This window comes from Diadema antillarum, unplaced genomic scaffold (genome assembly GCF_040938485.1).
Source record: "Diadema antillarum isolate AM-2024a unplaced genomic scaffold, OU_Dant_1.0 seq00000698_RagTag, whole genome shotgun sequence".
Lineage (NCBI taxonomy): Eukaryota > Metazoa > Echinodermata > Echinoidea > Diadematoida > Diadematidae > Diadema > Diadema antillarum.
The window spans coordinates 237810-253719 of record NW_027271603.1 but is presented as its reverse complement, the minus strand read 5'-3'; the positions used below and the strand labels follow the sequence as shown (position 1 = coordinate 253719).

The 15910-nt window shown below is 37.5% G+C and overlaps 1 protein-coding gene across 7 annotated transcripts in view; it reads right to left on the bottom strand.

Moving 5' to 3' along the window:
- The window catches only part of LOC139737672 (glutaminase kidney isoform, mitochondrial-like), a 98907-nt gene that overhangs the window by 64261 nt on the left and 18736 nt on the right, over positions 1-15910 (bottom strand). For 5 of the 7 annotated variants that reach the window (XM_071648348.1, XM_071648347.1, XM_071648353.1 and 2 more), the window contains 5 exons: positions 7352-7430; positions 5931-6064; positions 4516-4645; positions 2837-3080; positions 685-743 (listed from right to left, as the gene is read on the bottom strand). In XM_071648348.1, the coding sequence (XP_071504449.1) occupies positions 685-743; positions 2837-3080; positions 4516-4645; positions 5931-6064; positions 7352-7430 (646 nt within the window). Of the gene's footprint in view, positions 1-684; positions 744-2836; positions 3081-4515; positions 4646-5930; positions 6065-7351; positions 7431-14395; positions 14426-15910 lie in introns of all 7 variants that reach the window. The other 2 variants (XM_071648350.1, XM_071648352.1) reach the window with 1 other exon arrangement.

Here is a 15910-nt window from a genome sequence, read left to right as displayed (position 1 = left end):
TTCTAAAAATGGCATGACATCATTCCCTTACTCTTCTACTTTAATTTCATATATACTGTATCACAACGCATAAAATTACTTGGTTGAGGAGATATCGATGATTTTATTAGCGCATGTCAAGTGGTGGTGAAAATCAGAGTTTCAAGAAAAACGCCTTCAAAGTTTTCATTCCGACGCTATCATGATCAAGGGGAGGCGAGACAGTTTTCACCGCTTGACAATAGAAGGTATGCTCTTAGCGACCTCCGTGATGTTCATTCAAGCTTACGCAAGCGGTTTACGCACGACCAATCAGATATCAGGATGCCACGCATTGACCAATAAGATCACTCCCTAATTGCTAGGGGCGGTGTCTAGCTGCAGTGCTAAATCCAAACCTTTGGACACGATTCTGTTATGTTGAAGGTCGGAAAATCATGGCCAAGAAAAAAGCTGATTTCTTGCCTTTCCTTTGATCATTTAACTTCGAAATTTTGGGAGATGATAGACAAAACATTAGACTTCCAAATTATGCCGAATTTTTTAATCCAATTTTTTTTTGACCAATTTCGATGATGTGACTTCAAACTCGATTTTCTCGGCTCAGCAGTCAGTGACTTTAGGATCCTTTTGTTGTAGCGGGTCACATATTAATGTCACCATCTCCAACAAGAGGTTAATTTTCTTCAAGATCATTGCGGTTACCTTTAACAAAGACGCTGTCACAATGGCACCAGAATTCAGCATCGGATTGTGGGGCTTATCTGTAATTGAAGACACAGCATAGATCTCTATGAAAAATGCACACTCAACGATCAAAGATACATTGTAATTAATACTCCTTTCAAATAAACACAAGGTCAAATTGTGCTGAACTGAAATGACAACAGAGTCTTCAAAATGGAAAACTGGGCATCTTATTGAATAGTATGATTCTGTAGTTCTTACTGCACAGAAGCTCTCATTGAAAAAAAAAAAAACCAACAACTTATGTCAGATGGTTTAAACAAGAATTCGGTTCAGCACATTTATAGTGTTCTAATGCCATTATAACATTGTCTTGCTCCACTTCATGTTTGGCACTATAGATATGCCATTCACTGAAAGAAAACAGATGAGCAACCAACCTTTGGTTTAATCTCTGTTGCCAAACCAAGGACATTTTGGTCTGAAAACTTCTAAAAATCATAAGTTCTTTTTTTTTTTTTTAAATCTAAAGTGTAATGGCTATTATTCATAGCAAGGCTGTCAACTTCAGGTTAGATATTCTGGAAATTGGGGAAAGTCTGCAAGAAGGGTTTTCCCCTTAAAGTGAAAACATAGTTCTGGCAAAGGTTTGAGAACCCGTCTTGCACCTTTTCATATTTGCTTGCAATATATTGAAAGAGTCTACCAAGAAACTTACCTGGCTGACGCGATTCGCTGGGAAAATGAGTTGTTTTGGAGTATTTTGAGATCAAAGGTAAAAGTCGGTCTCAGGGAAAACTCGGCCCTACATGTATTTCAGACAATTTACACTCAGTTCGTGATCGCAGTATTCTATACATAGGCGCATGTTTAATATGTATGTGCGCAAGAGAGGTTCTTTGATGCGCGCATTGTATCAACTCTGCCCATAACTTCGACCAGCAAGAATGCGAAGTGCTCCCATAGCACAACACTGTACAATTAAGAGGGACAACTCGTCCGCGCCGTCAAAGCAAGGCCGAGTTGTCCCCGAGTCCGAGTTACATTGTAGCTTGACCCCAATCGGGTGAGTTCTGAGATGCAAACCTTTTTCGTTAATATTTCACATTTTCATCGTCACCCAACGAATATCTTGTTATTACAGCGTCATTCCATACACTTCTTAGGCATACGTGTACATTTTGGAGCGAAGTTTGTCAATTTTGCAGGTGTACCAAAACTATGTTTTGCCTTTAATCATCTGGATGTTCATGGTAACATTGGCACATATATTTAAGACTGAAGTCATACTGTGGTTATGAATATGACAGTCACCACTGATCTGGGTAAAACAGCAGGTGACCACTTCAAACAGGCGGTTGAGGGTCACAATTTAGAACATGGTTTCAAAGGCCTCATTAACAGGGAAATTGCAAATAAATACCAATTGCCTTTGATCATTGACTTCATCTGTGATTTTAAAGATTAGCTTTGAAGGTATTAGATCCCATTTGCATGATTGACACAATCAAAACAATCATTTATAGATAGTTAAAAGAATATGAATTGGACTACTATGAATCAAAGACAAAATGCCTCTTCAGTCTAATACTGATGCAATGTAAATTAAATTATTCTTCGCCTTCATCTCGCAACATTTAATGCACCTTCTATTAGTTATAAGCTGTTACTTTTGCGTACAGATATATTTTTGCATTTTCGCGAGATGTTGTTTTTGCAAATTGACACCAAGGTATTGTAAGTGCATTATAACCCTATGTATAGCTCATGGCGATATTTTTGTGCGTTGTTAAATTCGCGGACCAACAGTGATTTGCAAAATTTGCGAAAATAACAGCTTAGACAGTTATACCTCTCATTACTTATTTCCCACTTACAAGTTACGTTCAAATCATTTATATAAATTGAATGTAGTGACACGTTAACTTGATTGTTCACTAGGAGCTACATATAAACCCATTCCAGTGTGAGATACGCATGAATACATTAGAGCTCTATGTCTCTGTCATTTTTTGAACAGCAGAATATCAATTCTGAAACAGAATCTAACTTTAACAAAAAGGGCAAATTTTTCTGCTCAAACTGCCAAGAGTACAAAGGGTATTTGCATTTTCATCGGACCATATTTGATCTTGACTTCGCTAGAATAATCAGTGCATCAGAAACTTACTATTGCTGTTGAGGAAAAGAGCGTTGAAAGGCTGGCCACTGGGTTCAAATCCAATGTGTCTGTGCACGTAGTCGGCACCCATGAGTGTGGAGGCCAGGGCATAGCAGGGTGCCTTGCTACATGACTGGAAGGAGAAGGGGACATCGGTGTTGCCAAAGGAGCACCGCTGGCCGTCCACCGTGCAGACGCTCACTCCCCAGCCATTGGGGTCCTGGCGGGCCAGCTGGGGTATGTAGTCTGCCAGCTGAGGATGGGAATGAGATGGGAACAGGCAAATATAGCCATGAAGCATCCTGTCTCGGAATGCATACACCATCACCACTACCATCACCACCATTACCACCATCACTACCACTACCGCCATCATCATCAGCACCACCACCACCACCATCAGCACCACCATCATCACCACCACCACCACCACCAACTCCATCACCACCACTACCACCACCACCACTGCCATTATCACCATCAGTACCACTACCACCACCATTCCTACCACCATCACCATCACCACCACTACCATCACCACCATCAACTCCATCACCACCATCAACTCCATCACCACCACCACCACCACTACTGCCATCATCACCATCAGCACCAGTACTACCACCATCACCACCACCACCACCAGCACTACCATCACCACCATCATCACCACCACCATCACCACCACCAGCACTACCATCACCACCACCACCATCACCACCATCACCCCAACCACTATTACTACTACTACTCCTACTAATGATGATGATGATAATAATAATAATAATAACAATAATAATAATAATAATATGATAATAATATCTTTACTAAGTTCTACAATTACTTCTATATTAATATACTACTACTTCTTCTTCTACTACTGCTACTACTTCTTCTACTATTATTCCCACCACTATCACTACTAATACTACTGCTGCTACTACTACTACTACTACTACTACCACTAATGATGATAAAGTCTTCTGATGTGCTGTGCGCATCACACAGTAACATCCCTGGCATAGAAGGGCAAGACCTCTTTTTAACATTGCTTCATTAGAAAAGATATACAGCTTGGACAGACGAAAGCATGACATTTACTATTTAAAAAAAAGGCATGGAGGTTTCGAGCTCTTTCAAAAAGGAGGAAGGACATCTCCGTTCTGTAGTCTCAAGAATATATCACAGAGTAATGTAAAATGAGGAACGTTTGCGTGCATTTTAATTTCGTGAATTTCTCTCGAGCCAAGATCCGCGAAATTAAAATGCACATGAAGTTCTTGTCTACACTATACGCATTGAATGCCAGTGGCAATTCGCAAAAATTTCATCCTGCATAAAAGGCCTCTGGCTCCAATTCGCGAAAATTTCATGCCACGAATATTGATGTTTTACAGTATAACTTTAGTCCTCTTGAATGTGTTGCCAATTTGAGGGTCAGCTGTAAATTTAGCAATTTATAGTCCTTTGGTAATTCTGCAAACAAAATTAATGAGTTTATGATTATCATGTGGGGCTCAAATAAGAGTAGTCAGTAAAACTTTTATACTAGCACAGCACAGTAAAATTACAATAAATAGATATGTAGTATCAAGCCACAGGGCTTGATGGATGGGTTTAACCCAGAGAAAAAAAAAAGCACTGATAGTTTTGTGTTTCACATGTGACATATAACCAAAACCACATACCTCTCCATCAGTGTTGTTAATCTGCTCTTCATATGTCTCTTGGATGACAGCTGCAAAGTCTGGGAAATCTGGTATGATAAACTTGTTTTGAAGAGCCCTGCCGATCAGGACAATGTTGTCTGTGATGCACCTAGGACAGACACATAACAGGAGATACAGTAGTTTACGTTCATAGGACCTGGCTAATATCAAAGATTAGTTCAAAGTTTTTTAACTTTGACAATTAGGTTGTAGTTTTAGCCCCGTATAGATGGATTTGAAAGTTAGCCATCTTTCTTAAAGACAAGATGAAGATTAAAATACAAGATTTCATATATGGTTTACACTCTGTCTACAAGTTGTAGGGGGTCTCCACCTGCAGATTCCAGTCAACATGTCAACACAATAATCCACGAACTTGAAAGTTAGCATGACCTCTCCGTGACCCCTACACCCCTTTAGCTTCTTGCTCTATACCTCTAAAATGTACAAGTATAGTGCACATGCATGCAGTACACTACTGAACTGTTGCACATTATCCAATTTATCACAGTGCTGTGCGTGTGTGTATTTCTTCCAATTCTGTGGTTTAATCATTGAGTGAGATTCTCTCTTAAAAGTGAAATCTCTACGATTAATTGTCATATGGACGGCCATCATAATGTAAAGGGTATTCACAGCTCTCATCATTGCTGACTAGCTATCATCAATGATCAGCCTCCGTATGAATAAACCTACAGTCTGAATAAGCATTACAGTTTGAGTCAATTGGGAAAACCAGAAAACTACATTGTCCTCTTGGACTAAGTCTATATCAACCTTTTCATAGATTAATAGTTCTCCACACTACTGAACATGGAGCACTTACTGTTCCTAATTGATTTGAACCACTGGCACACAGGAAAAATTTGAAGGCATCTTTAATACAGAGAGTTCAAGCTTTCATTCATCAGCATTTTTCTAGATTGTACTTAATTGCATCTTGATACTCATGATTACTACAGTACCAGTAACTCATAAATTAAGTCAATGGTATGTGTAAATGCTCTAGTTAAAAGCATAATTTACCATTTGCAGATGAAACAAAAACCCAGCTTTAGTGCTTTAAAATAGTTCTAAAATGTGAATTAGGGATAGAAACAACCAATGTAAAAATTTGAATCAGTATAATTAATGTTAAGTATTGTTAAATATACAAAATGTGAACAATAGTTATTATAAAAATGTTTTTGATTAAACTGTCTACAGTTATGGTTTATTGAGAAAAATAGCGAAATCTCATGTTTTTGGTTTTATTAAGAAAAAAAAATACATGGTAGGGTGTTTTGTGATATAACTTTCCTAAACATATGCATTAAATGTCTATATCTCGAAAAAAGCACTGTTCCCAAAGGTAAACTGTACCTTTAATGCTGTAGATAAACAGATTGACTTACTCTTTAAACTCGTCCTGTGTGAGGTTCTTGTCACCTATTCGGTCTGGAAAGAGAGGCAGGTGCTTCTCTCGAAATTTGTCCATAGACTCCTTGAGCCTGGGGTCATGGAGGGTCAGTCCCTTTGATGCTAAGGCCTGGGAAAGAAATCAAATGATGTGTCATCGAAACTGCTACAGCAAAATGTAGAATGAATACTTAACGATTTAAAGTTTATGTGATGAATGACATGCAACGCTTTAATGTCCATGCATATGTACTGGTGAGACAACAATTCCTGTATAAACTGCTATTTTCGCTTACAGATATTTTTGCGAATGACGAGCCCACAGACCTTTTTGCGAGATGTTGTTTTTCGCGAATTGACACCGAGGCTATCACAAGTGCACTATCAATTAAGCATATGGCGCCATTTTGGCATGTTGTTAAATTCGCTACCAAACAGTGATCCAATGCACAATAAGGGGTTTATAAAGCACGAGTTCACCCAAATGTATGGTACAGGTATGTGAATTGGGTAAACGCAGCAACATTAGCAGAATACATCAGTGTTAAGTTTGAGGAAAATCAGACAATTCATTCAAATGTTATTAATTTTGAGAGTATCAATGTTGCCATCGCTGGATGAGAAGACTACTACAGTTTGTGATATATGTATAAAAGCAATAAAATTCATACAGAGAGTTCCACAAAATTTCATATTTAATGAAAAGCACTTTCCCTCGACTTGTTAAGTCTGACATACAATGTATATTAAGGGTGATACTATTCCCCCTGCTTTCTGAAAGAGGCAATGTGAGCGATCTTTTATTTTCTTTACAGCATTCTTCATATGTGCAGTAAGAAACTGTAGCAGTCTTCTCATCCTACGATAGCTGCTTACAAACTTTGAATTAACAATGCAAAATTGTCTGATTCTCCTCAAACTTCCACCGACAGATTCAACCAATCTTGCTGCATTCAATAAAACCACACTTACAGTGTATTTGGGTGAACTTGTCCTCTGTATTAGAGTAGACATTTTTATGCATTTCCACACACAATCTTGCATGACAAGCACAATTTACACCTTGACGACTTTTGAAGATTACAATAGATCAGGGAGAAAGTAGCTATCACAGTAGTCAATTAACAGAAGCATCAATTCTGTCAATCCTGGTTTTAACAGTGATCATCATTCTTTTCTATTCAATCTTTTTTCCATCAGTAACATTCTGGCCATGTTGTGTTAAAAGGGCATCAGCTCCACTGACTCTCAGCACACCAGGTACCGGTACTTAAGTGGCTCCTTTAGTATGACAACTATTTACAAAGCTCACGCTTCCACTACAAGCCACCATGAACATTGGTAGAGTATGGTGGTGGCTCACTCTACAGAGCATATTGATGAAAGAATGTGAAGAACTAGGAAGAGTAAGTCTCACATCGAAGAACGTTCCAACTGAGATTGTCCCATTGCCATGGCTGAGCATGTGGAATACAAGTTCCTCGAGACTTGGAAAGCTGTGGGGAGAAGGAGAAGCAATATATCACAAAGGAAATAATGTACACATTCTAAATATAACACATACATTATGTGGATTTCCATTATGTACATACTTTGAGCATACATTACTTCCATGTACCATTGCATTTATGAGTAGACTCAAGCTAATATTGCAAGATATACTGCAAGATTGCCAGTGATATAACAAGTCATATAGAAAATTGGACTGTACTAGGTTTATGGAGCCCAATACTATCAAATCCCTTTCTCAGCTCCCCTCCCTCTAATACTTACAGACAATCTCATTAGCTGCTGTTGGATCAAAACCACTTTAATTGTGAAATAGCTTCATTTCTGTTGTATGTCCACTCTACCTCTCAAAACTATCAGGAAAGTAGGGACTGCTGATAATCATACGTACATACATGTACCGTGTATGCAACTTTTCTGCAGATAGGACGGGTGGCATCTTTTGTGCAGTTGAAATGTATTGCAAAGATTCCACATATATATGGAGGAGTAATTGATTGAACCAAGATTTGTCAATTTAGGCAATCAAGATAGCAAGTTACGTCAATATGTAAATTTCTCGTAAAGAGAAAAGAAAACTTAATCATTTTTTTTCTCCATGAGAAATCACCTATGCATTCTGTCATGAGGAGATTCAATCCTGTAAGCAAGTGAAGCAAATGTATTTCACAACAACAAAAAACTAAAAAAATTTTAAAACTGAAAACAATATTTGCTACAACATGGCAAAAAAACCCCAAATTATAATTTAGTGAAAACACTGCATGATTCAACAAACTGTAATGGTTCAATAAAATGGAAACTGTTTTTTTTTTATTATTATTTTGATTCAGACTTCAAGCCAGAAAAAAAGGCATGAATGAAACAAAACATGCAACACCAACAAAAACTTAAATTACTTTTTTGTGTCTCAAGCATCAGGCTTGACAGTTATGCTTCTGGGGTCTTTCTCAGGCTTACACACCTAGCATGCTTTCTGACAAGCCTCAAACACACACAAAAGAAAATGACTTTCTTTTTTTAACTAATCAACAACAACAACAAAATATGATTACACACCAAATTGCACTCCCTAGCTGCTCTCTGATCTAGTTGTATCTGTTCTTTGCCTATTTACTTTAATTTATATTTTTGTTCTAACATTTTGAGCTCTAATGAGATATCACTTACTCCTTTCTATCTACAAAGTAGTAATTTGTATCCACTGGATTTTTATTCACTTCCAATCATACATGTTGCACACACGATAGAGCTGTGCACAATGAAATATCACACAGGTGTAATGATGAACAATGAAAAAGAAGTGGAAAAGTGTGTATAGAAAGCATAATTCATGCCACTTTTTTTTTCTTCTCTTTTTTTCCCCCCTGGTATCATATGGTGTATTTCTTTTTAATATGGTAACACATCATTATTGTTTCATTCGTAAGCATACTCATGATGATGTAAACTCCCCAACATCCTTTCTTCAGCATATTTTGACAAAATTGTTTTTTTTTATGCATACATGTTTTTGCATTTTTCATGCTGTATCTGCTTTTTATGTGTGTGAATATATGGCAGAAGATTCCAGATTTTGTCACTTTTCATACAGGTCTTTATATTTCATCCTTTGGGGCTTCAACAAGTCTGTATGTTCTCTGAGATGTGTTTGCAGTAGCTTTTTTTTCTTCTTCTTCTTGTAGGGGTTCACATGAGCACTGTAACACATCACATGCAAGCAAATGACATTCTGCTTATCAAGACATGAACGTTATTAATTTTGATACCATGTGATTAAAAAGCCTTTTTGACACTTGCACAGAAACACATGTGTGTTTAAATACTCCTGTGACATAGAGCAGAAACCAAACAAAGCAAACAAGAGGGGCTCGGCTGTAAGGGGAAGGTCTTAAAAAATTGGCATTTTAGACTTTTGGACATTTTCATGGGACCACAGTTAAGTCAGCTGAAAAAAAAAAATCATCATCATTTAAGTTCAAAATGTGCAGCATCCAAGCTGATTTTATTCACTGGAATGAAATGTTACACATCTATACAAAACAACAACATGAAAACTGATGTATGAATAAAATGTCAGTGGAATTAATGCCTCTCTAGTGCTAAAGCCAAAACCTATATGTACAGAGAAAAAAAAGTAGGCACTTCATGAAATACACTATGAGAAACACAGAAATGATGTTGGTGCAGAACATATATGAGGCACTGTTATGCAACGAGGTCACAGAGTTAAATTTCATATATTTCTTTAATATTACAAATTGCTGTCAGTGATCAGGGGTGGTATTCTGAACACCGTTTTATCTCTGTTGTAACTTGTGTTGTAACTTGTGTTGTAAGTCTGTGAGTTACAACACCGCTAAAACAGTTGTAAATCGGTATTCTGAAAACTGTTTTAACGGTGTTGTAAGTCATGATAACCCCGCCCATCGCAATAATCATATCCAATAGGAAATATTGTTAGAAGTAGCATCTAAGACATTTCAACCAATAAGATTGCTCCCTTGGGCAAATGCGCCTTGCTTAACTCTGCGCGTTTTAACAAGCGCTCATTCTCTGGCGTGCGCACAAATAGGACAATGGCATGCGCAGGTAAAGAGAGCCAGAGATAGAATAAAGTTACAACAGAAGCTTGATCATTTATGCCTTCTTACCGGTTTTGACGTATAGTTGGTGCGGAAGGGGATTCGCAAAGCTATCTCAGATTGAGTCTTTTTTATTTGAAATTTTGTCTAAAAAAATAAAAAGATATCTGGCGTTCATAAGAGGAACCCAAATTTCATGGTTTATGGGGAACTAGACGCTTCTAAATTAAGTTAAGCCCTTGCGATGCCATGTTATTATTATCATTATCATCATTGTTGTTGTTGTTGTTGTTGTTGTCACTATCTTCACAAGATATCTCTTGGAGATCAATATCACGTCAAGTTCCATCATGGAACCTTGGACTTCTAATACTTTTCTCAGGATTCGCGCCATTCCCAGCAATAAATATTTTTGAAACACCCAAAGGTACTGATAATGAATTCTAATTGGTGAAGATAGTGAAATCATATTAAAAAATGTTTAATATTTGGAAACACATTTTTGAAATGAATAGTGCTTAAAATAAATTGCCGACGGTGCCGGTAACCTTTGTGTTCATTTATACAACGCGTATGTATACTTGCAGTGTTACTGTTACCAAATTTTGTATTGTGGAATGAGTTTACATTTTGTCAAACTGCTATATCTTTTGCCTTTCTGTACATACATTGCTTTTATTTTTTGTATATCTTTTTATTTTGAACTCGCATACCACAATATTGACTTGATGAATTATCTCACTATCTAACCTAAGTTAAAACGACAGTTACAACGGAGTTAAAACACCTTCCACCCTGTTTTATCTCAGAAGCATAAATTTGCACGGGGCGTGACTTACAACAGAAGATAAAACAGTTTTCAGAATACCGTGTAATCTAATGGGTTTTCAGGTTTGCGCCCACTGTTACGCGCGTGCGCATACCCTAAGACAATGGTATGCGCAGGCAAAGAGTGCGCAAGATAAAACACAAGTTACAACAGAAGTTACAACAGAAGTTACAACAGAGATAAAACGGTGTTCAGAATACCGATCTGTTACAACAGACTTACAACAGAGATAAAACGGTCTCAGAATACCACCCCAGATTTTTACAACTAGTAAAATACTATCTGATGATTATGTTTGCCCCCTTTTTCCTGGTGCAAAGGATGTAGACCACAACTGTATAGATTAGGAATTCTGCAAAGTATTTTTATTCATTGCATACATGAGCCTGAACATTGGCACAGAAGGTTAAGTGCCATGGATTTTGAAACATCCTAGTGGAATTTAAACTGGTAGTTCCATCAATCAATGGCATCAACGGAAGGATACTTTAGATTTGAGGTTTTTTACATCATGAAGGTGAGAGAGTACAAAGCAAATCCATGGGCAAGTTGGCTTATAATCAATTGAGAATAAGCAAGCAAAGAAAAGGGAACAAGTTTCATTACAATAGACACAAGATGAAGAAAGAAAATGGTGAACATGTGCAGATTTTTGTGGAATAGTGAAATCTATTCCAACAACACATGCCATAAAAATAAGATGAGGGATGATGTCATCATCTGCATTAGTCCATGGGCCAGGCCAGATATTGGTACCATCTGAGGTGGCAAAACCTTTTTGGTGTCATTTTGTTTGTCGGGCATAGATATGCTTATCAAGCTATGATAGCATTCCCAAATGAGTAGCTTAGTCATAGTAAATGAATTTTTAACCAATTTGGTCTCGTTGTTATATCCCTATACTTCTGAATCGAAACTAACCGCCATACAAAGAAGAGCACTGTCTTCTGTATGTTCCATAGAGCTGTAAAATGCAGCTCTATGGTATGTTCACAGGTGATCTGTTGTAAACGCGGTGCGCTTATTCTTTATTCAAGGCAGCGAAGGGAATATCCAAAGGTTATGATGTCCACAGCGCTTAGTCTTTATTCTAGACGGCGAAGGGAATATCCAAAGCGTATGATACAGTGTATATCCTTTTATCTGAAAACAACAACAACAAAAGCAATTCCTAGTGAATTTTACCGTATTTTTCAATCATTTATCATTTTCCGGTGAAAACGCTACGGTGAAAACGCTGATACCACGCCAATGTCGCTTTATTTCCCTCCAACAATATAAGATAATGCAAAAACAATGTACCGGTACACTACGATACATTATAATGAATGATATTGTAAATGAACAGAGTGATTTTTGTTTAAAACGGATGTATTTGTTGATAGGGTAGTATAAAAACAGTATAGATAATCCCTTTTATGAGGAACTTTAGATATGATAACGGTACATTGGTCTAGATAAAGAACTAAGCGCACCGCGTGACAGCTGTGGACATCATAATTCTTTGGATATTCCCTTCGCTGCCTTGAATAAAGACTAAGCGCACCGCGTTTACAACAGAACACCTGTGGACATACAGAAGGCAGTGCTCTTCTTTGTATAGCGGTTTAGTTTCGATTCAGAAGTATAGAGATATAAATACGAGACCAAATTGGTTAAAAATTCATTTATTATGACTAAGCTACTCATTTGGAAATGCTATCATAGCTTGATAAGCATATCTATGCCCGACAAACAAAATGACACCAAAAAGGTTGTGCCACCTCAGATGGTACCAACAACCCATTTTTCTGGTCTTGGCTCATGGACTACATAGGAAAGGCCTTCTTTACCCAGGGTAGCCTCTTCAGTATTGCCACTGCTCTACCAGAGGGCCCTGCTATTATAATTAGTACCCCAGCATTGCCAGGTACCCATTCATATACCTGGGTTGAGAGGGACATGATACATTGTAGGTCAGTGGTGGATCCAGAGGGGGCCGCACCGGGCGCTCGTCCCCTCTTTATTTTATGTTAAAACAAAAGAAATAAACAGAAAAATGGGGGCGTGCGCCCCCTTTTGATTTTGTAAAGGCACCTCCCATTTACGGAATTCCTGTATCCGATCCTGGAGGTAATAAAAATATCTTGTCCAAGGACGTAACCACTGGAAGGGATTTGAACTCGGGACCTCTGACAGAAAGTCAAGTGTCTCATCCACATGCCACGGTGCCCCTCTATGATTTCAAATCATATCTTAGTTAATGACTTAGCACATATAGTCACCTTGTACGCAGGGTGTACCTGCCTTATTTCCTTACTCTTTTAATTCAAAACATGGGCAGATGACAGTCGATATCTTAACATGATCCTTAGACTGATTACCACATCTACATCCTGTAGTAGTGTGATCACTGCAGCACTATCCACTCATGGAAGCAAAGCATAGAAAAGAACACACACTTCATTTCTTTTTTAAATGTCCAGAGTATGCATCCCCTTTAGCAACTACATTGTACCCAGGGGTAGATGTTTCTTGTAATGAAATTCCTCTGGGAAGCATCATTACCTCTGCCACTGAATGAGGAGGTTAGGTAATCATGGGCGATGGTTTGTCTGTTTGCAAAATAACTCGAAAAGTTGAAAACGGATTTCAATAAAACTTGCAGGAAAAGTCAATACTGACACAAGGAACAGATGATTAAATTTTGGTAGTGATCTAGGAATTTTATGGATTCTTAAAGGATTTTTTATATTTTGGCACATAAGGGAGTTCTACAATTTGTAGGTGCACGTACTGGAGGTTACATACATGCACTTAAGTGCATGCTCTGCTGATGACGTAAACAGGAGACTTCTATATTGGGAAACTGCATGCATATTTTGTGAAAATGAGTTGCTGGCTTGGTGGAGGTCTGTGCTCTCTGAGTGCTTTTCTAGTTGTTGTTTTTTTTTACACTACTTTGCATACGTTTAGACGAAATCATCATGTATTCATGAAATGAAGACTAGCTGGCATAGAAGCTTGATACAGGAATGATGTGAATCAGATGAAGATATAATATTTTCTGTCTTTCTCTGCAAAATGCATAACATACTTCAAACCTTAACCTAAAGCTGTAGCCTTTTCAAATCTACTGGAGTTCTCCATGTGCTACATACAATGTAAATGAGCACTGCCAAGTATTGTATACTAGTGGGTTGGCTTGCTCTTTTACACCCTTTTGCAATTTGTTATATCTTATATATTATGAGCAGTGTATACAGCAGATTATTACACTACAGCGAGCCTTGTGATGAATATGTGCTACACAATAATGGATTCCTATGAAGCAATAACAATGAAAAGCCCTGGCATTTCAGTCCTACAGGCTTTTAGCAAACATAGAGTGTGGCACTTATAGCAGGCAGATTTAGTGTTGGCTTAATCAGGTCATACCATTTTGTGATGACAAGCGTTATCACACATGGTAGGATGCATTCATACAGGGTTTGTACTGTATGTGCATAGTATCCATGAAAGCAGTGATAAAGACAATTAATGTCCAGATAGATCTCACCTCAGTTTGCGATCACGTACATGATGGCCACTGAAGAGAAAAAAGAGAATAGCATCCCACCTTATCAAATGACTTCACTTAAAGGGATGGTATAGTATTTGTTGAGGTGAGGATTGAGCTTTTAGGGTGAGTCCCATCTTTACAGGAATAAATGATTGCTTTGTTTCGGATATCTCAGCCATTTCAAAACCAATTTTCGTCAAATAAACTTTGAATTCCCCTTAGAATTATATGATCTTTCATATCTAATAAGAGGTTTTTTATCATCTCAAAAATTTATTATCCAAAAAGCTGAAAACCTGAGGCCCCATCTCACCTGAAACTGTACTATCCCTTTAATATGCTTTGTGGCATCCCAAGAGTAATTGGGTATAGAATAAAAGAATGAAATATGTTGGGGGTCTTTTGACACATTTACATCTGTAGATTGTAAATGTACCATCCGCCATCCTGCAACCTCGTGTTATCTCACAGAAAATTTTGGGTGTATATCTGGAGGCTAAAAGATTGCAATGTTCATACCAAAACACTAATCACTGAAAGTCCCCCCTCCCCCTCCCATAAAACAGTGATTGTATACAAAAAGGCAATTAACTGAGATGGCTCCATCTCCTAAGTGGATCATAATATTGCCCCTTAAAGTATAGCATATTGTTTTTCATTTTGTATGTATTCAAATGAAGTTCAGACCTTTGACCATAGAGGGAAGACCTTAAAGGACAAGTTCACCTTTATAAACATAAGGATTGAGAGAATGTAGCAATATTAGTAGAACACATCATTGAAAGTTTGAGGAAAATCAGACAATCCGTTCAAAAGTTATGAATTTTTAAAATTTTTGTGCAGCAACCGCTGGATGAGAAGACTACTGCAGTGTATGAATAACTTGCGTACAACAGTATAAGGAAAATATAAAGAGAATTTCACAAAATTCCATCTTTTGAAAAAAGTACACATTCCCCTGACTCGTTACCGACAAATGTTATGGGCAATATCATTCCCCCTGCCTTTAGAAAGAGGCAAGTCAAGAGCTCTTTTATTATGCGAAAAAAGTGAAAATATGTTGAATTTTCTTTTACATTTTCTTTATACTGTTGTACGCATATGACTCACAAGCTGTAGTAGTCTCCTCATCCAGCGGTTCCAACACAAAAATTTTAACAATTCATAACTTTTGCATCGATTGTCCAATTTTCCTCAAACTTTCACTGATGTGTTCTACTAATATTGTTGCATTCTCTCAATCCTTATGTTTATGAAGGTGAACTTGTCCTTTAAACCTCTTTGAATTAAGATCATATGCATCTTTTTTTTTACACTATATTTCTCTCCCTTGTACATATCTATCAGACATGCCTACCTGAAGTTCCAGCTATCAAACCACATTCTCTGGCAGTGCGTCTCCCCATGCATTAAATGTGCATTAAATTTCACATGCCCTTATCTTTGAAATTCAAGTTCATTATACATATTGTCACATTTCTATCTTATCTCTAAAAGAGTGAAGTATTTGTT